Consider the following 26,936-nt stretch of genomic DNA (forward strand, 5'->3'; position numbering starts at 1 on the left):
CATTGCCAGGTTTGGTCCATTTTATTTAATTTTTTAACTCATGATAGAAAATTTCAAACAGGGGCACCTGGGGGGCTCAGTTGGTTAAGCGTCTGCCTTCCGCTCAGGTCGTGATCCTAGGGCCCTGGGTTCAAGCACCACATCGGGCTCCTTGCTCAGCGGAGAGCCTGCTTCTCCCTCTCCCTCTGTTCCCCCTGCTTGTGCTCTCTCCCTCTCTGTCAAATTAATTAATTAATTAATTTCAAAAAGAATAGTATAACACCTCATTTTTCTAACCCCCAGCTTTGACAATTGTTAACTCATGGCCAATCTAATTTCATTGATAAACCTCAATCCACATCCCCCTCACATATCATTATGAGTAAATTCCAACATATAATCGTGTCCATAAATATTTTACTACATATCTCTAATAGATAAGTACTTTAAAAGATCAAAACCACAGTACCATTATCACATGTAAAAAAAACGAACAGTAGTTCCTTAATATTCAATATTCAAGCAGTGTTTAATTTCCAATTATATTATGAAAGTCATATTTTTGTCTGTATATTTATTTGAACCATGATCTAAATAAGGTCTTCACATTGCAGTTGGTTGATATGCATATTAACTTCCTTCACTTATAAGTTTTCCCTCCATCTTTTTTTTTTCTCCTTATAATCCATTCATCGAAAAAACTGGACTATTTGTCCAGTAAAGTTTCCTACTGTCTAGTGTTTGCTGAAGGCAACCCTGTGGTGCATTTGACATAAGTTTTAAAAACTTGATTGGATTCAGGTCTGATTATTTTTTTTCTTTTTGCCATCTCATTTTTTAAAAAAAGATTTTACTTATTTATTTGAGAGAGGGAGAGCATGAGTGGGTGAGGGGCAGAGGGAGAAGCAGGCTCCCCGCTGAGCAGGGAGCCCGATGCGGGACTCAAGCCCAGGACCCTGGGATCATGACCTGAGCTGAAGGCAGACGCTTAACTGACTGAGCCACCCAGAAGCCCCATGCTATCTCATTTTAAATTAAAATGCTTATCTTCAAAAAATTTTTTTTTGACCTTGCAAATGATGTGAAGACAAGCCCATATCCATTGGCACTCAGGCTTTTGACTGAGATTTCTGAGGAGACTCTCCTTGTCCTCACCAAGAGCCAGGCCGAGACAAACTTCCATACTGACTTCTCTCAGTGCCAGATTTTTCCTCGTTTCCATAAGGTGTGGCCCTTTGTAGGGGTCCAACTTTAAAAAGGGTCTCTGATCTCACTCCTCGCTCCGGAGAGTCTTCGTCCAGTTCTCTGTGTGTGGTCTCCATGCTAGGTGCCTGGGGTGAGTAGATTCCTCGGGGGAGCTGATAGCTTCCACTGGTGATTACCCTGCACTGCTTCTTCTCTCTAGGATTCCCCCCCCACCCGTGTTTGTTTTTCCTTTTTGCAAACTCGCGCATGCGCTTTAAAGTGTAGAACTGTTTTGTCCTGGAGGATTTCAGTATATTTACTTTATTTCTGGAAACCCTGAACTCCTACGTAAAAACCAAGTGTTAGAACTACCTTTGAACTATCCCCTAGCTACAATTTTGAGCAGAAGGAAGGTTTGAGCAGAAGGGGTGTCTGATGGAGATCTGCTCCTGGAAATGATGTTAAACCTGAGACCCGACTGGTGAGTAAGAGGGGGACCGGAGGAGTGGGGAGGAGGCCGTGGTTTGGAATTGGGGAAGAGTGTTCCAACCGGAAGAAGCGCTGCCATGAAGTCTTTGTGGCACAGAAGGAAGGAATGAAAAGCTGGAGCGAAGGCAGAGGGCCCAGGAGGAGGCAGAGGGAGAGACCTATTCCATCTGGCCTCACCAGAGAGGCTGGGCTGGAGCCTTGAGATTTCCACCACACCCGAACTCTTCACTGTGATCTCACCACCCAGCCTCTCTTATCGTCACAAAAGTTTCAGGATGTACAAAGGCCTCCCCCGCCCCCCCTTCAACAGCGGAGAGTTAGTCTCACTGCACCAGTCAGGAAATTGAGGCTGGAAAACCTAAACTGTCCATAAGCTTCTGGATAAGCTCAGGTTTATGCCCCGAGAATGGTTGCCCTATAAATTTATTTAGAGCAAGTGGGCTGGTCTGGGTGATCAATACCACACCCTCGGATTTCTTTGCTCAAACGTCCCACCTTCCTTTTCTTGTGTTGTTTGGGAGGCACTTTCCTTGTCAGGTAAATCCAGCCCCAAAGTAGCTAAGGGAGCTTGGGTGGCTTCCCCTTGGGGGGCAGCTGCCTGGGAAGCCAGCCAAGTTGCCTTTTGGTCTTCTGAGGGGAAGCCAGGGTACAGGTTGGGGCGAGGGGCTGAGGAGAGGGAGGGCTCAGCCTGCTTCATGTGCCTGCCAATAGTCTTGTACACCCCTGCCACCAGCCATCTCTTTAGAGTTAAAAATACAAGTTGAACGACTCCATTAAAAACGAAAGACTTGTTGGTTAGCAGACTTGGAAAGAACTCATTCGATGATGCCTGAATAATATTTCTCCCTTTTTAGAGAGTCTGTTTGTTTCCTAGGGCTGCCATAACAACATCCCACAAACTGGGTGACTTAAAACAACAGAAATGTCTTCTCACACAGTTCTGGAGGTGAGAAGTCCAACATCTAGACTGTTGGCAGGGTTGGTTCCTTTGGAGGGCTCTGATGGAGAACCTGTCACATGCCTTTCTCCTAGCTTCTGGTGTTGCCAGCCATCCTGGGCATCCCCTGGCTCATTAGATGTACCACTCCAATCTCTGCCTCTGTCCTCACGAGGCGTCTCCTTGGGCCTCTGTCCTCACCGGGCCATCTTCTTATAAGGATGGCAGTCATGCTGGATTAAGGGCCCACCCTAATTCGGTGTGACCTCATTTTAGCTTCACTAATTCCATCTGCCATTATTGTCGTTCCAAATAGAGTCACATTCGGAAGTCCCGGGGGTGAGGACTTCAACACATCTTTTGAGGGAATACAATTCAACTCATGACAGGGTGAGAAAAGGTAAGTAAAAGATCTGTAATACCTGTTCATTCCTCTGCAGTCTGGCTAGAGGTCAACTGCTGTTTTTAACTTCCATCGTCCTCTAGGCCTCCATGTCTGAGAATATACCAGCTCAACTCTTCAAAAAGGCAAAAGAAATCCTCCAAGTTTTCCTCACTAATGACCTCATGCAGCAGCTGAGTCCAAGGGTCAGCCCTTGCTGAGGACCTCACTTAGAGACACTCGGACTGGCTCACCGAGGACTCTTGGCAAGAAGATACGAAATGACAAGGTGGGGAGGAGAAAAATCGGAATCTTTTTGGAATTTATTTTGGAGTATGATGTCAGACAGGGATTTTATTGTTACTCCAGCGAGTATCCAGTTATCTCTCTGCTCTTCATTGAGATACAAATGTAATATGTGGAAGCCTCCTCTTGTCACACACTGAAGCTTTAAGTATATTTGTGTCTTTCCATCCAGAATCATAACGCGCGTCTCTAGTTCTTCAAGTGTCCTCCAGAAAGCGCTGAAGTTCTGTTCATGTACATCCTGCATGTTTATTATTTTGTTTACTTTTTGGTATTTTGTTTGTTATTGCTCTTGTTGCCGAAAGGAGACTGTCCCCCATTATATCTACTAATTGCTTACAAAAAGAAGAAAACGACTGATTTTTCTCACGTATATTTTGTAACAAGCCACTTTGCCAAAGACTCTTAAACCCTAATAATTTTTCAGATGATTCTTTTGTGCTTTCGGTGTAGACACTCATGTCATCTGAAAATAGTGAACCGTTCTCCAAATGTAGTCTGTACATTCCTGCCTCAAGGCCTTTGATTTTGCTCTTAATTGTCTGAATTGCCATCATTCACATCTCCTAAAAGCCTTCTCTTCATCAAGACTTAATTTCTCTGTGAGACTTCTTTCAACCTCCCTGGAAAAGTTAAATTCCCTCTCCCCGAACTTCCATAAAACGTTGTACATGCCTTTATTACAACCGTAGCAAAACGCATTATAATAATCTGCTTATAAAACTGCTTTCCCTCAGGACACTCAAAAAAAAAAAAAAAAGCCTACATTTTTTTCTCTGGGCTAAGAGTCAAGTTGGAAAAGTTCTATTTGGATGATAGAGGAATGAAGCCCTTATTCACCTAAGTATTCCCTCTTCTGCGGTTTGGGGATTGATGCAGACAAGTGAGGGAGTGAGCCACTAAGACCCAGACGAACAGACAAAGGAGCCCACGAGGCAGAAAGAGCTGGAAGCAGACCTCAGACCTAGGACCATGGCTTTGGTGCCCAGATGCTGAACTGCAGCAGGGACCTCCTGTCCCCAAGGCTCTCTGCCGGCAGCTCGTGTGGGGACTTGATCAACCTGGAGGAAAGGAAGTGGGCTGTCTGGTCTGTGTCCTGCGCCCTTCCCAGACCTCGGTCCCTGCTCTGCAGCCCGGACCCAGCCAGGGTTCACTGACGGCTCCTTGAGAAGAATCGTGCCACCTAGAGGCCCGACGGCGGAAGTCCTCCTCCTACAAACCGGTCCAGGGCTTGAATTCCAGTCCCCTCAGCGGACGTGGGGACCCCTCCCAGGAGGTGCTTGCGTCCGTGGTGGAATCTTCCGCGAGGGGCTGCCTAACCTGAGAGCTACGGGGGCACGCTTGCTGAGGTAGGAGCCGGGGAGGGGGCTGCCTTCTCTGCTTCCCACCGCCAATTCCCAACCCAGGCCGGAACAGGGCGGAGGGAAGAAAGGCTCAGCCTGCAGGGGACTCCGCCAGCTCGCTGCTCTCTGATCCTCCCCCCCCCACCGCGAAGGCCTCGGCGAGGCCGGGATTGCCAGGCGCGGGGGGGGGGGAACAAGGCAGCTTTATTTTGCATAATGCCTTCGGACAAACGGCCCCACAACGGGGCGGAGGAGGCGGCTGTCAGGCCAGGAATGCACACACCTGTACCTGGGAAGGTTCCTTTGAATTGCTGCTGCTCCGCGGCCTCCCCGGGGCCTGGCCGCTGGCGGTGGGTGGGAGCTTGGCAGCCTGTGCCCTGGGGAGGAGCACTCCACCCAGACCTCCAAGTCGGGCGGCCACCAGGGGAGACATGATGGCACACAACCGATTTCTAAAGTTCCCCCCAAAGCGCCTGCCTTCCTCGAGTCCCCCCGACTCCCTCCCCACCTGCCGTTCCCACCCCTCCCCCACCCCAGACCCAGTGGGAACAGAGCTTTCCAGAAAAAGAAATAGTTGGCTGACAGACTTCCTCAGGGGCTTTCAGGCGAAGAATGGACCACAGAGAGCACACAGGAGGCCCCTTTATCCTGTCAGCCGGAGCCTTGCTCTTCGTTTTCCTTGCTTCCTAGTTCTTTATCTGACGGATGAGGAAACCGAAGCCCAGAGCAGTTAAATGCCCTTCCTACTTCTCCAGCTGACGGGTCGCAGAGCCGCACTAGTACTTGTTTACTTTTCATGACTGGTTCTGTCAGAATTATTATTATTTTATTTGAGAGAGAGAGAGAATGCACAAGCAGGGGGAGGGGCAGAGGGAGAGGGAGAAGCAGGCTCTCCTCTGAGCAGGGAGCCCGATGCGGGACTCGATCCCAGGACGCTGGGATCATGACCTGAGCTGAAGGCAGACGCTCAACCAACTGAACCACCCAGGCGCGCCTCTGTCAGAATTATTGTATAACAGAGCCATGCTTGACCTTTTCAGATTAGTACCGCTCACGAATCAGTATTTTGGAAACTTCACATGAAAGGCTCTCTAATGGGATCAGAGGGAAGTGGGTGATCCGCTCTGACTGCACGGGGCCTAGTGCTCAAGATGGCAGCCCCAGCCCCAACTGCACATCTTCCCTGCCTCATGCCTAGACCAGCTGCTGCTCGGGAGAGGGAGAGGGTGAGGGCTCGCTGCAGTGGACAGGCCAGCCTTCAGCCAGGAGGCAGCCGAAATAGGAGTGAGATGTAGTGTAGAGACTAGAGTTCTACCTGTTGCTTTCCTTTAGTTCTACATAGAAGACCCATCTGAAAAGTTTCTCCTTATCCCTGTGAAGTGAGGGCAAAAGGAGTTTTCTGGTTTTTCCTCCTGCGTCAGGGCAAGCTGGCACCTGGGGACCGAGAGTTTTGGGCAGAGCCCAGCACGGTTCAAGAAAACCCCAGGGAGGGGGGAAAACGAGGGAGGTCTGCAGGCCCCTTTGGCCCTGGGCCATGTGTCCAGGAAGCTGGGAGGGTGTGTCTCACGGCTGTGGGGTCTGTTTGCAGCTAGAACAGAAGGAAATTCTTGAACAAGGACTGGTGCCGAAGGAGAGAGTAGATGAGGAGGATCAGCAAAGAGAGACGGAAAGAGGGAAAGAGGAGACAGGGTGCCCATGGACTCTCACCAGACCTCTCATTAAAGGAGCATTTCTTTGAGCCAAAGAACCCTGTGCAAGGTGTGGTGAGCCGGTTGGTAACGATGGAGTTGATCATGACGGGTGCCAGGAGAGGTCCCCCAGCAGCAGTGGGGGGTGGGTACAGACCTCCCTCTAGGGGTATAGAAGAGCCTGGGCTACAGTTCCAGCCCTCAGGCCAGCACAGCTGGGCCTGTGTCTTCTAGCTGGGATAGGATATGATGGATGAGAGATTTCAGCTGGAAAATGATCCTAGATTTTTCTCATCTCTGAAAGGCTTCTGAATGAACAGCAAAATGACAAACCACAAGAGCTCCAAGGATGCAAGGAAGTCAGCAAAATGATCACTTTGGTTCCAGAACCAGCAACCTTTCCCTATGTCTTCTGGGCCCAGTTGGGTATTTGGTCAGGGGACAGCGCCCAGGCTTTATTGCTCTCACGGGGAGCAGAGGGCTCACAGAGGGCCAGGACTTGCAATCTGAAAATTGTGTCCAAAGCATGTCATATATTTGAGTACAGCGGCAGGCTGTGTTTTCTAAAAATGACCACAACAGTGTTTTCAGTCCCACCCGTCTTCCAGAAGCTTGTCTCTCTCCAATCAAGAGATGCTATTTCTCCTCCCCTTGAACAAGGGCAGGCCTTGGGACTGCCTCACCTGATAAGCCGAAGTGATGATCCCTGATTTCCAAGGCTTGCTCATTAGAGGTGACACAGATGCCATGTGACTTCCTTTCTTAGGACTTGGGAGCCCCGAGCTGATATTTAAGAAGCTCAGATATCCTGAAACCACCACCTGGAAAGACTATCTATACCTGTCCCTATACCTGTATCCATCTATACTATATCGAGAGAGATGCTCATGGAGCCCCCCACATGTTCCAGTCCCCAGATGTTTGAATCTTCCCTGCCCAGGTGCCAGGCATGGGAGTGAGTGACCTTCAGATCACTCTGGCTCCCACCCCTCGGCCACTCCAGCTGCTGCCAGATGGAGCAGAGATGAGCTGTCCCTGCCAAGCCCCCAAAATGTTATTTTAAGTCACCAAGTTTTGGCGTGGCTTGTTGTACAGTATCGGATAATTGAAACACACTTGTTTCTTCACCTCATTTAAGGCTGTCAGTCACCATAAGAGGTGTGTATCACCATCCCTAATTTATAGGCAAGAAAACCAAGGCTCAGAATAGATCAGTCACAAGATGTTATGGACTGACTTGTGTCCTCCCCAAATTCATATGTTGAAGCTCTAACCCCCAGTGTGATGGTATGTGGAGATGGGGCTTGAGGGAGATAATTAAGGTTAAATGAGGTCATAAGAGTGGGGCTGTAATCTCTTAAGACTGGTGTCCTTTTAGGAAGAGGAAGAGACACCAGAAGAACTCTTGTCCGCCTCCCCTATTTGCACACAGAGAAGAGGCCATGTGAGGACACAGTGAGGAAGAGAAGTGTCACCCCAAACCAACCCTGGTGGCACCTTGATCTTGGACTTTTGGACTTCTGATCTCCAGAACTGTGAGAAAATAAGTTTCTGTTGTTCACGCCACTCAAGTCTGTGGTATTTTGTTATGGCAGCTGACTAAGCACGAGAAAGTGCCATGGGCATGATTCATATTGCAATTCTCTTGACTCCAGCATCCGTAGCACGCTTGCCCGCACTGCCTAGCTGTTGAAACAAGACTCTGTTCGTGAGTAATAGTGCTCCTTGGTCTAGACTCCCAAGTCAGGGTCTTGTTCCAAGAGTCAGGCAGAACCAGAGCAGGGTAACTTTTAATTCAGGATTTGCCTGATCTGCTGGTAGAGCTCAAATATTGGACGAGGCCTGGGGTCAAGGGCCAGAACCTCCAGCACGCAGTTTCCAGAAGCCAAGGGAGGCACTCAATTTTCGCCTTGGCTGGGACAGGCTTGAGGTAGCCCCTAAATCATTTTTGGGACTCGTACTAGATCAGGAAATGGGGAGATAACCAGGATTTTTTCTTAAACTTCTCTCTTTCTCAAAGTATTTGTTGAATGTCAGTGATTTGCCAGGTGCTATTCTAGGCATTGGGAATAGAGTAGCAAACAAGCCAGACAAGGTCGCTGATGGCATGGAACTTATATATATATATATATATTTTTTTTTAAGATTTGATTTATTTATTTGACAGAGAGAGACACAGCAAGAGAGGGAACACAAGCAGGGGGAGCGGGAGAGGGAGAAGCAGGCTTCCCGCGGAGCAGGGAGCCCGATGCGGGGCTCGATCCCAGGACCCCGGGACCATGACCTGAGCCGAAGGCAGACGCTTAACGACTGAGCCCCCCGGGCGCCCCTGGAACTTATATTCTAATAAATGTAGTAAACAGAGAAGTAAATGAATAAATACAAAAACAAACAAATGAGCTTCTAATTGTGATAAATGCTGTGAAAGAAAGAAACAGCCGACCTGAGAGAGAATGTCTTGGCGGGTGGGGGGATCTGAGGGGTGAGATTTGAGCTGGAATGTAAAGAATGAGAAGCAGCTACCATGTAAAGAGTGGCAGGTGAGTGTTCCAGACAGAGGGAAGTGCAGGTGCAAAGGCCCCAAGGTGGGACATAGCTAGGCCCATTGGAGGAACAGAGGGAGAGGGAGTTGCTAAGATGATAGTGATGATGTGAGGCATGGTATGAAGGAAAGTTGATGGGGGAGGCTAGACTTTACAGGCCTTAGAGGCCACAGCAAGAAGTTTGATTTTTAATACACTAGGGGTAGAATTTTGTCACCGTGGTGCTGAACAAATGCACAGACACTGTTGTTGATGGAAAGCATGCTCACCCTCTCTGCGAGGGTCTGGACAGCGCCTGGTGTTGAGCCTTTTGTCTGTTTGCCGGCCCAGCCAGGATCCCCTCTTCCCCTACTGGGGACACGGGGAAGAAATGACCACTAACTTCCTTCCAAAATTGCTTCTCAGGGCACAGGGGCATCAGAGCCCTCAGTGGCCACTGCTGGGAGTAGGGACTGACAGCTCAGGAGGAGAGTAAAGGGAACCACAGTGCTGGTACTCAGGTCCTAGTGCTGTAATACAACAAGCTTGGTGGCTTATAACAACACAAATTTATTATCTTACAGTTCTGGATGTCAGAAGTCAGACATGGGTCTGGTTGGGTAAGATCAAGGTGTTGGCAGGGCTGACCTCCCTTCTGGAGGCTCCATAGGAGGATTTATTTCCTTGACTTTTCCAACTTATGGGGGCTGCCTACATTCCTTGGCCCATGCCCCCCCCTCCCCCGCATCTTCAACCAGCAATGGCAGGATGAGTCCTTCTCTATTTCTTCTTATGTCCTCCTGACCATAGCCAGGAAAGGTTCTCCACTTCTAAGGACCCATGTGATGAAATTGGGCCCATGTCTTAGTTAGGGCTGCTGCAATAAAATACCACAGACTGAGGAACTTCTAAAGAACAGAAATTTATTTCTCGTGGTTCTGGGGCTGGAAGTCTGAGATCAGGGCAACAGCATGGCTTCGTTCTGGTGAGGACCCTCTTCCCGATCAAAGATTTCTTGTATCCTCAGGTGGTGGAAGAGGTCTCTTTTGTAAGGGGACTAATCCCGCTCACAAGGGCTCTGCCCTATGACCTCATCACCCCAAAGATCCCACTCCTAATACCCTCACCTTGGGGGCTAGGTTTCAACATATGAATTGTGGAGGGACACAAACATTCAGACAGTAACAGCTTACCTCAACAATCCCGTGTAATCTCTCCATCTCAAGATCCTTAACTTCGGGGCGCCTGGGTGGCTCAGTTGGTTAAGCAACTGCCTTCGGCTCAGGTCATGGTCCTGGAGTCCCTGGATCGAGTCCTGCATCGGGCTCCCTGCTCGGCGGGGAGTCTGCTTCTCCCTCTGACCCTTCCCCCTCTCATGTGCTCTCTCTCATTCTCTCTCTCTCAAATAAATAAATAAAATCTTTAAAAAAAAAGATCCTTAACTTCATCATATCTGTAAAGTCCCTTTTGTCATGTAAAGTAACAAACTCACAGGTTCCAAAGATTAAAATGCAGACATCTTTCTGGATCACACTTTTGCCTACCACAAAGTTAGTTAAGGGCTAAAAGAAGGCTAAAAGTGTTAAGCCTGGGGTCCCTCAGGTGGACACATCCAGATAGTCTATTTAGTAAAGCTTGGTGAGTTTTTGTCTGAAGTTTAATGCTTGTTCAGGGAGACAGATATGAACTAAAAACAATCATCATTTATTGGGAACCCATCGTGTACCAGCCGCCTTGCTGTAACTACTATACTTACTACTTATAAGAGTTTGCACTTGCTACACGCCATGCATTATGAGAAGTGCCCTACATAAGTGATAAGAATGAAAAGTACTTAATACTTGCAGAACTAGCTTTATAGTGCCTCACTTCAGAAACCCCAGCATCAGCTGGCTGGTGCCCCCTCTGAAGGGTCTAGTTCCCAGGCTCAGAAGGACCTCCCTCTGAGCTCAGAGACACCAGTACTTGTTAAGTAGTGCCTCTTCTTAGGATTTTGAGTTTCAGCTCCTTAGTACTCCTTCTCCTCTGCATCCTAGGCATTAATATTTTTAATCTCTTTCCTGTGTTCCCTCAGCCCTGGAAGCTTCCTGTAATTCTTACCCTCATGATGCCTTAAGGGTTAGGATTTACCCTTTCATTCACCTAGCTAACAAATGTATACTAGGTAACATTTTTTTTTAAAGATTTTATTTTTATTTATTTGAGAGACTGAGATAGAGCATGAGAGGGGGGAGGGTCAGAGGGAGAAGCAGACTCCCTGCTGAGCAGGGAGCCCGATGTGGGACTCGATCCCAGGACTCCAGGATCATGACCTGAGCTGAAGGCAGTCGCTTAACCAACTGAGCCACCCAGGCACCCTAGGTAACATTTTTTAATATTACATCTCCTCTGTTTAAATAATGGTACTATTTCTGTCATCTGGATGGTTCTTGACTAATACAGAAATTGGGTCTGGATATCGGGAGATAGAAATAAAGTGGGGCCTTTCATGATTATATCTAATAACCCACTTGCAGAATTTTTGCTTCCCATCTCCACCATTTTGAGCTCTGTTGATTTTAAAGTCTTCATTCTCAAGGGGGAAAGAAAATGCTTCCATCAAAGGACACATTAGCAATTCCATTGAGCTAACAGATGAAACTGCCACCTGGCCATTTTGGTCCGCTCTTGACAAAGACTCCGCAGACAAGGAAAAGTGTTACTATTCTTTACGGAGACTAAGGGGTGACTGATCTCAATACCAAGAAGGAATGGAGTTCCAGCTGCACCACAGGGGCATGCAGGACATGTCTGGAACCTAAGAGAGTCCCTGGGATTTCTCTTTACTTCCATGTGCAATGGTAAAAGTCAATGAAAATGTCAGCAACCCCCCAAAATGACAAGGACACTGAAGATGCACTTTCCAAGAATGAACGTTTGTGTCACTTGGCCAGGTAAAAGGAAACCTAGAAGGGGCTGTGGAGAAGGAAGTTCATGTCAACTACATCTTCACGACCATTTACAGAATTAAGACTACCAGAGCTAGACGTATGTGCTTCTTCACTTGCGTGTATGTGTACATATTAATGATTTACCCCTTCTCTGTCCTTCTTGACTGAGGTAGACCTTTTGCCCTCTTTGAAATTTTGGAGTAAACCAAGGCTGAATCCCAAGTTTGCATCTTTTCTATATGCAGGCTCTTTGGATAATGTCATCTATGGCTTTAAATCTTATATGCCAGTGATTCCCAAATTCATATCTCTTGCCCTGGCCTCTCACTAGGATTCCAGACATATATTTTAATATCTACTTGATATCTCCACTTGAAAATTGAGTAAGTATTTCAAGCTTAACATGGCCAAGATAGAACTCGTGATTCTGTGTATCTCCTTCATACCACCTACTCAAGCCTACTTCTCCCTAGGTTTTCTCCTTTGCAGTAAATTACACAGCCATCCAGCCAGTTCTTCATGTAAAAAGCATAGACATCTTGATTTCTTTCTTCCCCTTACTCTCTACATCTAATCCATCAGCAAGGCCTAATAAAGATGTCTCCAATGCATACTTTGGTCTGTAAAATATATCCACATCTCACCATGTCCTTCGCTACCACTCTGGTCCAAGCCACCATGTTCTTTAACCCTGACATCTGCAGTAGTCTTCTAGAAGGTATTCCATTCCTTATCCCATTCTTGTGAATCCCCTACACCCCACCCTCTATATGGTAGCCAGAATGATCTTTTAGATACATAAATCAGCTTTAAATTCCTCTAAAGCTTCCCTAACATACACATCATAAAATGAACATGGTTTATCCTAGTCTCTACAAAGCCTTACCCAATCAAATCCCTGACCATCACCCCTCTCACGCCACTCCCTCCCTGCCTTTCCTCTTGAGGCTGAGACATTTGTTAGAGTCCGAGAGCTACATCGTAAGGAGTAGAGCCTAAACAGGGGGAGATGCAGAGACGAAACTCTAAGGCTCGACATCTCACAGGCTGGTAACCGGAGGTCTCAGCCACAATGAACCGATTATCCGCTACCCATTTCCTCCCTGACCTGCAGTCATCTCTAAGATCATTATAGCTCCTGGAGATCAACCCCCACCCCAGCTCACCTCTGTTCATCCCATAGCACCTTATTATAGTCTCTCAATACCTGACAAGACTCTTTCTATCAATTCCCAGGGAATTACAACACAGAGGAAACAGAGAAGCTGCTTGTCTTTGTCCTTTGTCGTGCTCTAGCTCCCCTGACTTCTGACATTAAAGCTTCTGTCAGAGTGGATACACTAACCTGAGTTTGACCGTAGGTTGGTTTGATTCTGGCTGTTGCAATTTGAAACCTTACCTGAGTTTTCAGCAAAAGATCGGGGTGCAGTAGACAGCCTGTGGGTTTCTTTTTTCTGTCAAGAATTATCCTCTTTGGTAATTGTGGTTGTTCAGGTGAACTTAATAATGAGATAATAACTAGATACATCCGTTTCACTTTGTATTGAAGATACAAGCAAGGAGATCTGTGTCGGTTGGTCTGTCAGTCAATCAGGAATCATTAGGGAAGTTAAAAAAAAAAAGAGAAAAAGAAAAGAGTACTCTCCAAGCTCTGCTTCAAAGACATCAGGAATCAGAATTTCCTCTACTGAAGAGATTTTTATGTGAAATTAAGATTTAAAAGCTTCATGAGTGATTTTTTTTTAAAGATTTTATTTATTTGTCAGAGAGCACAAGCAGGAGGGAGAGGCGGAGAGAGAGAGTGGGAGAAGCAGGCTCCCTCTGAGCAGGGAGCCCGATGCGGGGCTCGATCCTAGGACCCTGTGATCATGACCTGAACCAAAGGCAGATGCTTAACCGACTGAGCCACCCAGGTGTCCCTTCATGAGTGATTCTAATGCATGTCCTGGATAATATGGGATGCTTTACAAGGCTTCCCAGGAGTGGTTTAAGCATTCCTGCCCTCAAAGACGCCAAGTGGAACTTCAACTAGAAGCAGAGACTTACACCTGCTGTCACATCTCATTTGAAGGTTGAGAAAAAGAGGCTCAGAGAAGTCAGCAGCATCATCCCCAGCTCACACAACATCCTAGTGTCAAAGCCAGGGCCTCGACTTAGGTCTCTGAATGAATGGGACAGAAGGAAAGCAGCATTTATCATGGCACAATGATTCCCTCATCAGAGAGATCGAACTTTTAACAGTAAGGAACATTCTGAAGGGGAAAAGGGAGGAAACAAATATGGATATTTTGAAGGAAGAACAGGACTGGGGAAGGTCAGTGAGGGGCAAGGGCAACACCCATTCTCACCCTTTAGCCCCCACCATACCCCCTCCCCCACCTCTGCAACTATGATGGATTTTCCCAATGAAGGTAAACTCTATCTGGCAGGGTTGCTGGAAGAATGGGAAGGTAACATCTGGTGAGGGTAAAAATAGAAAGTATTATTGGGCTTTTGAGGCTGCTCACTTGAAAGAGGAGAATAAATCATTCCTTCGCCCAGAGCCCTTATCTGTTCTTTATGCCTCTAACTGTGGGTGTGTAGCAGGTGGGGATAGAGAAGGTGAGGAAGTTTTTCCTCAGTGGAAATCCCCTCTTGGTCAGGCATCCATTTGAGGGAGATGGGCGTTGTACCCATAGTATCTGTATGGGGAGGAACATCTCCACAGAATAATGGAGAAACAGACATGAATGAGACACTGGGAGAGGGTAAAGACAAGAGGGACACTGACTGATACAATGATAGAAACAGGAAGGTCCTATAGGGACGGGGGAGGTAGGAAAAAGAAGAAAAGAATGGGATGGGGCCTATTATACTCCAAGTCCAATTTATATGCCTCTCTGATGTTTTTTGTGGCTCTCTGGTTTTCTAGACACATCTCTCGCACATTGCTTCCATATCTCCTGGGGCTTAGCTCTTTTTGGCATCCAGTACTTATGATGAGGTTTCTCCCAGGGTTGAGAATTTGGTTAGGGATTGAAAGATGGGGCCAGGGGACCTCTGGCAGTCCCTTGGTTGTCTACTCATCATCAGCGAGGACCCCAAAGATGCTCCTATGCCTTGACTTCTCCCCCAGGCTAGAAACCTGGCATTCTTATTCACCTTTGACTTCCAGCCCTATCCCCCTGCAAGCAGGCGGGCTGAGGAGATTTTCTTTTAATGTGCATCCCCTCTTAGTCAGCACAAAGGCCTCTATTCTGTTCAACCGATATCCTGCTCCTCTCCCTACAGTCAACATTTCTTTAGCCTTAATCCCTTAAAACCCCCTTAAACAACTCAAAAGCAATAAAGAGATAGTTCTTGGTTACATTTCTCCCTTTTGCTTTGTTCTTCCTAAACCTGTTCTCAGATTGCAGGCCAGAAGGTCTTTGTGTGAATGTTGACTCATCTCATTCTAATGAGATCACCGACAGCATAACTGGGCGGCTGGCTGCTCCTGGGCTGGGTGTTGGGTAACAGAGCTGTCTGGCTATGGGACGAGCTTCCTGGAGCAGAAAAGGAGGGAAACCTTCTGTGCCTGGGACTTTGCAACATCAGTTACTCCCAGGGGTCTAAACTTGTGATCTTTGGATACTGCAGGACTGTGCATTTGCAAGTGACTGGATCTCTTCTGTCCATCCCTACAGTCCCTAAACACCTACAGCCTGTAATGAGGCTGGTAATCTGTCTTCCATCTTACTCCTGGGGTTTGTATTATAGCCACAAGTGGAAATACGCATTGTACTCATTAAACTGTTAACTTTAATTTGGTTTCTTAGCACGAAGGTGTTTGATTGAAATTAGCTAGGAAAGATAGATTTTTTTTTAACATTTTATTTATTTATTTGAGAGAGAGAGAGACCACAAGTGGGGGGGGGGAGCAGAGAGCTAAGGAGACTCCCTGCTGAGCGGGGAGCCGGAGGCGGGGCTTGATCCCAGGACCTCAAGATCATGATCCGAGCTGAGGTCAGCCACTTAACCAACTGAGCCATCCAGGTGCCCCAGAAAGATAGATTTTAATGAAGAAAATAAGTAAGTCTTTGGATTATAACTGAGGAGGACAAGCCTTGGCCAGGTGAAGAAATAGAAAATCCAGAATGCAGTCTATGGGGACCTGGGGAAGGGCACCTCCTAGCAGATGGTAAATTTGGACAAAGGCCATTGCCTCTTGGAACCTCATCTGTAAAACAAGGAAAATATAATATTGCTAGTTATTTGATATGGGCAAGTATAGACAAACAACAAGTAAATAGAACGGATCAATATGTTGGCCATTAAGCAGTAATTGGTAGGCCAGATCAGGAAGCAAACTATGAAGGGAGTGGATGCTGTGTGTGTCCATGCATGAGTGCACACAATTAAACTAACTGTAATCATTCGGCATAGAGATAAGCAGTGTGGGGACAGGGCAGGAGGCAGGAGTGAGGTGGTGGTGAAGGGGAAGGGCAAAATTCTACCCAAACCAAGCAATTAAAGGTAATAAATGTTGTTAATATATAAAGTAATATAACACACATATTTACATACACATTCACAGGCACATACATATGTTCGTATGTATGTGTGTATATATATATTTATATTTATCTATGGAAGGAGGTGTGTGGATAAAGGGATTAGGTGAAGGTGATGCATGAAAAGATGTGGGCTTGAAAAAAAATTCTCCAAAATAAGATGAGGCTTTGTGTATTAACCTGTGTCTCAGGTAGCATCAATCTGAACATTGATCTTCCAGTCTACAAACATAATACATCTCTCCACTGACTTAGGTCTTCTTTAATTTATTTTTGCAAGGTTCTATAGTCTTCAGTATACAGATCTTGCACATCGCCATTAAGTTTATTTCTTGAGTATTTTATTTTTTTGATTGCAATTTAGATGGTGTCATTTAATGGAGTTAAGTTCATTTTCTAAGTGTTCCTTGCTACAAGACAAAAATGCAAGGGATTTTTGTATATTCACGTAGTACTGTACAGTCTTGCTAAGTTATTAGTTTTCCTAGCCTATATGTAGATGCCTTAGGAATTTTTAATTTATTTTTAAGTTTAATTCCCACCCCAGGGAATATTTGGCAATGTCTAGAGACATTTTAGTTGTTACAACTAGAGGGGTACAACTGCCATCTAGTAGGTAGATCCAAGGATGCTGCTAAGCACAGAATAGCCATGCACAACAAATTTTCCAGCCTAAGATAGAGAAGCCCTGATGTAAAAGTATGTTTTTTTTTTAAGTGTGTTGTTTCATTTCCCCAAATAGGGTTTTTTTTTTTTCCCTAGTTATTTGATTGTTACTGATTTCTAAGTTAATTCCATTGTGGTCAGAGGAAGTACTTGATATGATTTAATTTTTAAAATTTGTTGAGAGGGTTGTATGGCCCAACGTGTGGTCTATTCTGGTGAATATACCATATGCACTTGAGAAGAATGTATGTTCTGACTTGGTGGGTGTAATGTTTTATTGGTATCAGTTAGGTTAAGGTGGTTGATAGTGTTGCTCATTTTGTCTGTGTGTTTGCTGATTTTATTTTATCTGATCTATTCATTGCTGAGAGAGAAATCTTAACACCTCTAAATATGATAATGGGATTATTCTCTCTTTAATTTTGGCAAATTTTACTTCATGTGTTTTGAAGCTCTGTAATTAGGTCTACACACATTTATGACCATTAAGTCTTCCTAATGAATTGATCTTTTTGCTATTATGAAATGTTCCTCTTCATCTCCTGTAGTACTTTCTGTCTTCAAATATCTTTTATTTGATATGACTATAACCACTTCAGCTTTATTCTACTTACTGTTTGAATGGTATAAACTTCCTCATCCATTTATTTTCAGCCTCTGTGTGTCTTCTAAAGAAAGCATGTAGTTGTTGTCTTAGTCAGCTTGGGCTGTCTATATAACCAAACACCATACACTGGATGGCTTAAACAACAGACATTTACTTTCTCATTGTTCTGGAGGCCGAGGATCCCGAGATCAAGGTGCTGGCCAGTTAGTTGCTAGTGAGGACTCTTTTCCTGTCTTGTAGGTGGCCACCCTCTTGCTGTGTTCTCACACGATGGAGAAGAAAGAGAGCAAATTCTCGGGTCTTCTCTGATGAGAACACTAATCTTTTCAGATCAGGGTTCCACCCTTATGACCTTATTTAACCTTGATTAATTTCTTATTCCAAGTATAGCCACACACTCTATGTGGGGTTAGGGCTTCAGTGTATGAATTTGGGGGGGACACAGCTTAGTCCACAGCAGTTGGGTCTTGCTTTTTTTATCTATTTTGATAATTTCTGCCCTTTAAGAAGTTTCAGTTCATTAACCTTTAATGTAATTGTTGATATATTTAAGCTTGGGCTTATCATTTTATAATTTGTTTTCTATGTCTCTCTATTTTTTTTTTCTTTTCCTCCTTTCTTGTTCCTCTTTTTTTTTTCATTACTTGAATATATTTTAGAATTCCAGTTTAATATTTTTCTTTTTTTTTTAAGATTTTATTTATTTATTTGACAGAGAGATAGAGTGAGCAAGAGATCACAAGCAGGATGAATGGCAGAGGGAGAGGGAGAAGCAGGCTCCCTGCTCAGGAGCCCAGTGCGGGGCTCAATCCCAGGACCCTGGGATCATGACCTGAGCCAAAGGCAGACACTTAATGGACTGAGCCACCCAGGTGTCCCTTTTTCTTGTTTTTTAAGTTATATTTCTCTGCACTACTTTTAGTGGTTGTTCTGGGATTATAATATACATTTTTATCTTTTCACCATCCACTTATAGCTATTGATTTTTTTTTACTTCCTGAAAAATATAGAAACCTTGTAACCATATATGTCTCTTACCTCCTTCCTTTATATTATAACTATTATATGTCCTATATCAAGACAGGTTATAAATCCCACAAAAAATGTTATCACTTTTGCTTTTGGCAGTCATGTGTATAAAGACATTAAGAGAAAGCCAAAAAAAAATCAGTCTTTTAATTTACCCAGATATGTACCTTTTCCAATGCTCTCTATTCGTTTGTTTATATCTGGTAATATTTTCATTCAGCATAAAGAAATTCCTTACTATTTTTGCAGTGAGGGTTTACTGGTGAAAAAGTCTGTATTTTACCTGCATTCTTGAAGGATATTTTTGCTGGATATAAAATTCTGGTTTGGTGGTTTTTCCTTTAAGTACTTTAAGATGTTTTTCACTCTCTTCTGGTCTTCATAGTTTCTGATGATGAGTCATCTTTAATCATTGTTCCACTATATATATAATTTGTCTTTTTTTTACTTCCTTCAAAACTGGCTATGAACATATATTGCCTTACTTCATTAAGGATAGTAATAATAGCTGCTTTAAAATTCTTAACATGTCCCTATAAGGGAACAACTAGTAACAAATGAACGACGGAAGTCATGTATGATACTCTAGTTCCCTTGCCTCTTGAAGGCATGAGTGTGAGCGAGGCATATGTTTGACTTTGGCTCCCAAAGTTCTTACAGGGTCCTAAGTTTTAGCTGCCTTCAATGGTTGTTAGCCTTTACACCCCTTTATTTATTTATTTTTTATTTTATTTTTTTTGAAAGACAATGTTTTATTACTTTTATGTATAGAAAATTCAACAGCATCCACTCAGCCCAGTTTGGTGGCCAGTTCTTTAGCCTTTGCCTTTTCCAGCTTGGCAATGCAAGCCACAGACTTCGGACCCAGGATGTTGCCTCCCCAGTGGCGGTGGATCTCATCGTATCTGTCATTGTAATTGGTCCTGATGGCTTCCACCAGCTTTGCCAGAGCTCCTTTGTCTTCCGAGTTGACCTGTGTGAAGGCGACAGTGGTGCAGGTCTTCCTGTGGACCAGACGCCCCAGCCTGGCCTTCCCCTTGATAATGCAGTAGGGAACCCCCATCTTACGACACAGGGCAGGCAGGAAAACCACCAGCTCAGTGGGATCCACATCATGTGCAATCACTACCAGCTGAGCCTTCTTGTTTTCCACCAAGGTGATGACAGTGTTAACCCCAGCTCGAAGGACAGGTGGCCTCTTAGTGGGGACATCCCCTTTGCCCGCAGCTTTCTTCTCGGCCCGGGCCAACAATCTCTGCTTCTTCTCCTGCTTTGTCTCTGGTCTGTACTTGTGGGCCAGCTTAAGCAGTTGAGTAGCTGTCTGGCGGTCCAAGGCCTGGGTTTACACCCCTTTATTAAACTGTCTTCTTGACCCTGTTTCATTGCCTCACTCCCCAACTGGTGTTTCCTTCACCAATAAAGCAAACTATTGGCTCTTGAATCTTTATCTTGGGGTCTACATCTAGGGGAACTCAAACTAAGACAGAAGTTGTAGTCGAAGAACATTTTCTATAATTCTTGCTACACAAAGTACAGTCTACAGACCAGCAGCATCAGACATCACTTAGGGACTTAATAAAAAAGCAGAATCTCAGGCATCATCACCAGAATTGTAATATCCATTATACCAAGATCTTTGGGGATGCCTGGGTGGCTCAGTCGGTTAAGCATCTGCCTTCAGCTCAGGTCATGATCCCAGGGTCCTGGGATTGAGTCCTGTATCGGGTTCCTTGCTCAGCAGGGAGTCTGCTTCTCCCTCTGCCTGCCACTCTCCCTGCTTGCTCTCTCTCTCTCTCTCTCTGACAAATAAATAAATAAATCTTAAAAAAAAAACCCAAAACACCAAGATTGTTGGGTGATTTGTGTACCTATTAGTTCGAAAAGCAGTGGTCTATATGATACCTATTCTTTGACATTTGCTGAGTCTTGCTTCATGACTACATGACACATTTTCTTTTTTAAGATTTTAGTTATTTATTTCAGAGAGGGAGAGAGAGCACGAGCTAGTGCAAGCATGAGCAGGCACGAGCACAAGTGAGGGGAGAGGCAGAGGGAGAAGCCCACACTCTACTGAGCAGGGAGCCCGTTGCAGGGCTCGATCCCAGGACTCTGGGAGCATGACCTGAGCTGAAGGCAGACATTTAGCCAACTGAGCCCCCCAGGTGCTCCATTCCTTTCTTTTCTTTTAAAAAAAGATTTTATTGGGGTGCCTGGGTGGCTCAGTTGGTTAAGCGTCTGCCTTCGGCTCAGGTCATGATCTCAGGGTCCTGGGATTGAGCCCCGCATCAGGCTCCCTGCTCAGCAGGAAGCCTGCTTCTCTCTTTCCCACTCCCCCTGCTTGTGTTCCCTCTCTTGCTGTCTCTCTCTCTGTCAAATAAATAAATAAAATCTTTAAAAAAATAAAAAAATAAAAACAAAAAAAGATTTTATTTATTTATTATTTGAGAGAGAGAGCATAAGCAGGGAGAGGAGCAGAGGGAGAGGGACAAGCGGACTCCATGCTGAGTGTGGAGCTCAATGTGGGGCTTGATCTCAAGACCCTAAGATCATGACCTGAGCCAAAACCAACTCATGACGCTTAACCAACTGAGCCACCGAGGCGCCCCACATCCATTCCTCTCAAGATTGCTCGTCCTGTTTGTTCATCTTGATCTTTCTGTTTCATATTGTTGGCCGCTAACAAGTCTCTGGTGATCCTTGGTTGTCTGTTCGTATTTCTAAATGAAAGACTCTTGCTAAGTGTTTGTAGCTATGACAAATTCCTCTGCCATTATTCAGGTCTGTTTCCCCAGCAGACCTCACCCTTAAATAGGAGACTGAGTAGATGGCACCTACAGGGCACGTGCGTGGGCAACAGCAGGCTGGCAGGCAGCTCGGAGCCCTCACAGCTGTCAAAGAGGAAGGCTTTACTTGGCAGGAGAAACACTTTGGTGTATTTGATTTTGGGGGAAGAACTGAATATCTCTCAGCTTCTGCTCATCCATCATGGATGTGCAGAGTTACTAGGCTTTGCTCTGCTTCTTCTGGCTCTAATACCATGTCCCAGAGTTTCCCTCAGCAGATCCTTCAGTTCATTCAAGAGCTATTCTCAGGGGTTTACCTGAGGATGATGCCCTCACTGGCTGCTCTGAGCAGGAGAAGGGGCTGCACAGGTGATCTTTAACTCGTTATCCCAGTGATCACCCCTGACAGCCCACCTGGTCTCTGCACTTTGAGATGAAGAGTTGGAGTTTCCTTAGGGACCTTCTAAAGGAACATTCCTCACTGTATCTGCCTCAGATGTGCTTTCTCCATAAACCTAATCACATCTATTTTCCAGTTTCCACCAATCTCTTAAAATTTTTGTGCTATTGATGGCCCCATGTCTTCCCAGACCTGTTCTAAATTTATTATTTGAAAATTATGCAACCCATTATTTCACTTAAATGCATATGCTTAACCCATCATGTTGAACTAGATGTTTTATTACTTTCTAAGTTTAGATTTGTAGATTTCAACTGAATTTACTCTTACAGGAAATTGTTCATTCCATTTCTCTGCCTCAACAAAATATAGCTCTTTGTTTAAAGAACTATTTTGATAACCCTATCAAATTATTTTAATAACCCTAGTTAAAAAGAACTTCCCTTTAGAACAACAGAAGAAAAAATAAGCATCCAGGTTCCCATATTAACTAACTGGAATAATTATTCCTATTAACAGACTTGATTTTGAATATTCTGTTGTAATTCAATTAGTCATATGTCCTTCCTTATCTTCCAGTATTTTACTATATGAATTGTAACTATTCTTTTTTTTTCTTTTCTCATTTAATAAGAATAAACACTTCAGTTGCCTGTTCCATCCCTTTCTCTACCTTATGACACCTGTGAAACCTTACAAATTTTCCTAAATTACAATGTCCCTGATAACTTAGCTTTGTAGAAGAGATACCAATCTGTCTTTTGTATTCCATTGTCAGAGTTAATGAAAATTGACATTTATATCTAATAACTATAAATTTTATCAGTTAATCAATACTTTGGAAATTTTCTTTAAAAACTTCAATTCGGGGGTGCCTGGGTGACTCAGTCATTAAGTGTCTGCCTTCGGCTCTGGTCATGATCCCGGAGTCCCGGGATCAAGCCCCGCATCGGGCTCCCTGCTCGGCGGGAAGCCTGCTTCTCTCTCTCTCCCACTCCCCCTACTTGTGTTCCCTCTCTCGCTGTGTCTCTCTCTGTCAAATAAATAAATAAAATCTTTAAAAATAAATAAATAAAAACTTCAATCGGGGCACCTAGGTGGCTCAGTGGGTTAAGCGTCTGCCTTTGGCTTAGGCCATGCTCCCGGGGTCCTCGGACTGAGCCTGTTTCTCCCTCTCCCTCTGCTGCTCCCCCTGCTTGTGCTCTCTCGCGTGCTCTCTCTCTTTCAAATAAATAAATTTTTAAAAAACCTTCAATTCGGGGCGCCTGGGTGGCTCAGATGGTTAAGCGTCTGCCTTCGGCTCAGGTCATGATCCCGGGGTCCTGGGATCGAGTCCCGTGTCGGGCTCCCTGCTCAGCAGGGAGTCTGCTTCTTCCTCTGCCTTTCTCTCTCTCTCTCTCTCTGTCTCTCATGAATAAATAAATAAATAAATCTTTAAAAAAAAATAAAAAATAAAAAACCTTCAATTCACCAGCTTATGTCTGCATTCTGTTAAAAGATCACATTCTTTTAGCTAGAACACAAACTTTGAGGGAAAAGAAATCTACCCGTTTTAATAGAAAACTTGAGTTTTGCAGAAAGACACTTCAGTGTAGACCGGTAGAAACATACACGTTTCTCAAGGCACACATGGCACCCAGGGTTGCCCACGATGAGTCACCTTCAGAACCAGAACCTGGTGATTGTGGGCTCTAAGGCTGGGTTTCCTGGGGAGCTATTCATGTTAGTTCCTGAACACAGGACATTTATTATCTGGATTATTTCCATCAGATTCTTCGGTGTCCTTTCATAAGATGCTATAAGGCAGAGCAAGACCTATTCCACTTTTTCTCTTGGTCTGGGGTATGGATCTATGTGTTCAGGGAGGGAGAGAGAGAGAGAGAGGGAGGGAGAGAGAGATTATCTTCTCAGACTCTCAGGAGAGGGGAGGGGTAGTGTGGATGCCTGTCACAAGCCTCCTTTTCTTCTTACTGTAAAGTAATAAAAACAAACAGCATCCTAACCTCTCTCTGCCGGGGGAATGGGGCCGCTGTTTACAGATAAACAGAGACCTGCTGCCTGTTAGGATCCCAGGAACAAAATTCAGTCAGAAGACTGAAAACACAATTGTGTTTACAGATCAGCAGCGACATGCCAATGTCATGTTGGTGGCAGAAGGCAAAGGTCATGTTTACTGCAAGCAGAGGTGCCCGGAGCTGCCACGGGGGCTGCCGGCGGGGGATCTTGAGGAGGAGCGCGGCTGCAGCTGTGAATCCGCGCTTGCCTGACGCAGACAGCCTCAAACCTCAAACCACCCGGTGAGGGATCGCGGAGGTGAGGTCCCCCGACGGTCGTGCGGTACGGCATCGAGGCCCCTTGGCGGCTGGAATGGGCTACCTTGGCCCTGTGCGCGTGCTCTGATTTTTCCAGTCCTCAGAAAATTTGCTTTCTCCTGGGGAAAGCCCTCTTCCAAAAAAAAGGAAGCGAAGCCGCAGCAGCCTAGGGTCACAAATGCCATTAGAAAAGCGTCTGCCCTATGTGCATATTACTGTGTCGGCGGGAAGACAAGAGCGCCCTCCCCTAAAGACAGGTAGTGACGGTCCGCTGGGTCAGTCCCTTTAAAGGCCAACGGCTCAATGGTTCCGAGTGCCTGTTCCGCGGTCAGAGACACCTGACACTCTTCTGGCTCTGCCACCAACTTTCAGTGTGACCTTGAGCAATTATTTAAGCTCTCATTGCCAGAGTTTCATCATCTATATAATAAAAATAAAATTGCTTGTCTCTCAGGATTAGGAAGAGGATTAACAAATAGTAGAGGAGACTGTTTTCCACATTTCCTGGGGTGAGCACTCGATAAAGGGGAACCGTTGTTGTAACAAGGAAATTTGGGGGAAGAGCCTTGCATCTAGGAGAATTGGGGATAAATCGCTGATTCATAAGGAGTTCTAATAGCTCAGGAAAATAGTCCAGCGGATCTGTGCTTTGTCTTCTCAGCTGGAGGGCTCCACAAAACTGCAGCATCAAGGTAGGAAGGGAAGGTAACCAGCTCATCCCCATTTGCCTTGGTTCTGTGATCTCCTGTCCTGGGAAACTCCTTGATCCCAGGCAAACGTGGATGGTTGGTCACTCTAGAGGCCAACCAGAATCTGACTAGGGAATGATTCGAAGTAAAGTGCCTCGTGGAGTATTTGCTCCTAGGCTGACCCACTGTGTCTTAAAGCCCAGGCTTTTGGCGAAAGGGACCTAACAAGGGATAACGGTCCTTGGCTTCATTTCTCATTAATGGCTTTAATTGGAGCTAGGGTTATCTGGCAGGGTAACTTCCACCCAGCCTGCTGGGCAAATCCCCTCCCCACTGGGCCCAGTCATCAGGCAGATTTGTGTGGGGTGGCAGGGACACAGTTTTCCCTTGCTCTTCTCCAGGGAGAATACACGCAGGATGTTTATGTGATGCTGCCGACCATCTGCATTCTGGGGCAGAACTGTAGGGTGAAGCAGGGTCTCCACCGACCCTGATCCTCCTGGGTATGGGGCAGCTGTTGCACTCCTCCCTGAAGCCCACATCTGTGGCCCCTTTGGAACTTGTCCTCAGCATCAGGAAAAAGCTAGAATCGAGACTTCCAGAAATCAGCTAGCCTAATGCATCCAGGCCAAGTGCTACAGCTTGTGATTTCCAACTTGCTGTCGGACATTTGGGGGTAGTACCACAGCCTGTCCTGATTTAAAGGAGCCACACACCAGCATCCCCAGGATCCTTCAGTCCTTCCAGCTTCCTCCCCTGAGCTCTAGGCAGGAGTAAAGGGTGCTGATTAGTATCAGTATTTGGGGAGCATTCAATATCCATGTTTTAATTGAAAGATGTGGTTTAGGAGTTATAATACTTAATTTCAGGCTATTGACTTACACGAACATACTATTTCTACAGTACACATTGCCTAACAGTACGCAAGCTTGCAGGTCAAAGAGGAAAATGTTGTCTGAGTGTGCAAATGTGTCAGTTTCCTATTGCTGCTGTAACAAATTACCACAAACTTAGTGCCTTTAAACAACACAGATTTATTAGCTCACAGTTCTGGAAGTTAGAAGTCCAAAATAGGTCACTTACCTTTTTCCTTCCCTCCAACCCTTGACAACCACTAATATGTTTTCTGCCCCTATGGATTTACCTCTTCTGGACCTTGCATGTAAATGGAATCATACAATATGTGGCCTTTAGTAAATGGCTCCTTTCACCTAGCATAATGTTTCCATAGTTCACCCATGTTGTAGCAAGAATGAGCCCTTCATTCCTTTTTGTAGCTGAATAATATTCCATTGTATGGTTATACCATATTTTGTTTATCCATTCATCAGCTGATGAACATTTAGGTTGCTTCCACTTTTTGGCTGTTATGAACAATGCTACCATGAACATTTTGTGTGCAAACTGTGTGTGAACATAGTTTTCATTTCCCTTGGATATCTATCTAGGAGTGGAATTGCTGGTCATAAGGTAAGTCTATGTTTAACATTTTAGGAACTGCTAAAATGTTTTCCAAAGTGATTCTACCATTTTGAAATTTTACCAGGAAGGAATGAGAGTTCCTCTTTCTCTGCATCTTTGATAGAAATTTATATTTTCAGATCTATGGATTTTAGAGACTCTAAGAGATATATAGTAGCATCTTTTTTGCTTTAATTTGCATTTCCCTAATGACAATGATGTTGATATCTTTTCTTATGCTTATTTTCCATCTGCAAATCTTTTTTTTTTTTTTTTTAAGTAGGCTCCACACCCAGCATGGAGCCCAATGTGGGACCTGAACTCATGACCCAGAGATCAAGACCTGAGCTGAATCAAGCATCAAGAATCAGATGCTCGGGGCGCCTGGGTGGCTCAGTCATTAAGCGTCTGCCTTCGGCTCAGGTCAGGATCCCAGGCTCCTGGGATCGAGCCCCGCATTGGGCTCCCTGCTCTGCAGGAAACCTGCTTCTCTCTCTCCCACTCCCCCTGCTTGTGTTCCCTCTCTCGCTATGTCTCTCTCTGTCAAATAAATAAATAAAATCTTAAAAAAAAAAAAGAATCAGATGCTCAACCAACTGAGCCACCCAGGTGCCCCTGCACATCTTTTTTAATGAAGTGTCTGTTCAGATCTCTTGCTCATTTTTAATTGGGGTGTTCATTTTTTTTTATTGTTGA

At 45.2% G+C, this 26,936-nt stretch overlaps 1 protein-coding gene across 1 annotated transcript; it reads right to left on the reverse strand.

The window, feature by feature from the left end:
- Positions 1-19,334: 19,334 nt before the first annotated feature.
- LOC110587510 (60S ribosomal protein L7a) lies at positions 19,335-19,937 on the reverse strand (the record flags this gene model as incomplete). The annotated part of the gene is made up of 1 exon (XM_021697725.1): positions 19,335-19,937. A coding segment is annotated over one exon (552 nt), but the record flags the coding sequence as incomplete, so codon positions are not given.
- Positions 19,938-26,936: the final 6,999 nt, after the last annotated feature.

Source organism: Neomonachus schauinslandi, chromosome 10, assembly GCF_002201575.2.
Source record: "Neomonachus schauinslandi chromosome 10, ASM220157v2, whole genome shotgun sequence".
In the NCBI taxonomy this organism is placed as follows: Eukaryota; Metazoa; Chordata; class Mammalia; order Carnivora; family Phocidae; genus Neomonachus; species Neomonachus schauinslandi.